This window comes from Myotis brandtii, unplaced genomic scaffold, assembly GCF_000412655.1.
Source record: "Myotis brandtii unplaced genomic scaffold, ASM41265v1 scaffold63, whole genome shotgun sequence".
Taxonomy (NCBI): domain Eukaryota; kingdom Metazoa; phylum Chordata; class Mammalia; order Chiroptera; family Vespertilionidae; genus Myotis; species Myotis brandtii.
In genome coordinates, this window is record NW_005370411.1 from 1,498,836 (window position 1) to 1,500,690 (window position 1,855).

Sequence of the window (1,855 nt, forward strand, 5' to 3'; positions counted from 1 at the left end):
TGGACATCCTTAGCGCTGCCGCAGAGGTGGGAGAGGCTCCTGCCACCGCCGCTGAACTCACCAGCCATGAGCCTGGCTTCTGGCTGAGCAGTACTCCCCCTGTGGGAGCACACTGACCACCAGGGGGCAGCTCCTGCATTGAGCATCTGCCCCCTGGTGGTCAGTGTGTGTCATAGCGACTGGTCTATTTGCATATTAGCCTTTTATTATATAGGATAGATAGATAGATAGATAGATAGATAGATAGATAGATAGATAGATAGATGGTACTAGCCTATGTCTAGCACATGGTAAGCAGTAAATGATAGTGGTAGCTGTGTTTTTTAAAGTGGTGATGGGCATTTGCTGCTGGTCAGCACCATGACTTCAATGCCATGCCCCTGCCCCAGTGGACATACACAGCGCAATGATGAGCCGACACTGGAGGCTGATGCAGTCTGATGGACTGTCTCACGGCTTGTGTTTGCAGCTGGCTCCTGTATTACCAAGAGGACATATCTGATAACCAGTGTGTGCTAGAAGAAGGCCTCTATGCTGACCTTGCTTCTTGTGGCTGCCCGACATCTGAAGTCAAGTCCCTTAAGCCCATTGACTATGTAAGTACTTTGCTGAATGCATAATTATAAGACCTTTTCTTGTTCAGTTTAATTACCATGAATGAGAATGAGAAAAAACAATAGATGGGCAAATATAGAAAGTTGAATAATTTAATTGTGGATTATAAAAATCAAGATTCACTCATGAAATCCAACCAAAATGGAACATTGACATGTTCCTTTTCTTTTCTTTTTCTTTTTTTGTGAACAGGAATGTTAAACTCAGGAATTAGAGTAACATAGGCTTAGGTTTAAATCCCAGTTTGATACTTTAACCAGTTTGGGTGACATTGACAAAGTTATTTAGTCTTCGCACCTGTAAAAGGCAATAACTTTATAAGGACACTGGGATATTAAATAAGATGGTGCTTGTAAAATACCCAGCGCGTGGTGAGCACTTGATAAATGTTAGCTATTGGTATCATAGTTTTAATTGTTATAGCTACTGAAAAAAATAATTGATCTTTTTATTATTACATAAATCACATCATTTTTCTGCTATTCAGGTTTACAATGTTACTGTAGGGCATGGCCCATTACTGGTATTGATTTCAAACCTTGTTTTGGGGAAAATAGGGCTTTCCTGCGTGGTGTGTGCAGAATTATCCAGGTCACCTTGGAGGTCCACATTTATGGAGCAAGTGTTTCTGCCTCCTATCATATTTACTCAGAATTTTAAACATGAGAAAAACAGGACCACAACTGGGATGTCAGTTCTGGCCTCCTAGTTAGTAGGGTCTATGCAAAGGAAATGTGAGGATCTGGGATATCTTCACAGTGTCTCGTCATGGTGATTCCCTGGGAGCATTTGGTCCAAGAGAGATTAACAGTGAGATGACTCCAAGCCTGGTGCAGCAGCAGGAGCCATCAGACCTTCAGCCGGAACTGGCTTCAGGGATGACGGCCATGCTCAGGGTCTGGTCCCAGGCTAAGCAGTATAGTCTTATTTCACAAGGCATTCCTGGATAGAGTATTCTTGGTATCAGGCTAAGAATAGAGTCTTGGCTGCAAACCAACAATAGAAATAGAATCCTTGGTCTCTCTCAGTGGCCCCTTAGACACCAACTTGGAAAGATTAAGTGGCTACTGATGCTTCCTGTCTGCAGGAGGAAAACTGGTAGAAAAAAGAATGTGGGCCCTAACCTGTTTGGCTCAGTGGATAGAGCGTCGGCCTGCGGACTCAAGGGTCCCAGGTTCGATTCCGGTCAAGGGCATGTACCTTGGCTGCGGGCACATCCCCAGTGAGGGGCGTGCAGGAG

General features: G+C 44.2%; 1 protein-coding gene across 1 annotated transcript in view; it reads left to right on the top strand.

Moving 5' to 3' along the window:
* The window catches only part of CRYBG3 (beta-gamma crystallin domain containing 3), a 134,311-nt gene that overhangs the window by 94,814 nt on the left and 37,642 nt on the right, over positions 1-1,855 (top strand). Inside the window, exon 18 of the mRNA XM_005880202.2 lies at positions 470-596. Within this exon, the coding sequence (XP_005880264.1) occupies positions 470-596 (127 nt within the window). The remainder of the gene's footprint in view (positions 1-469; positions 597-1,855) is intronic.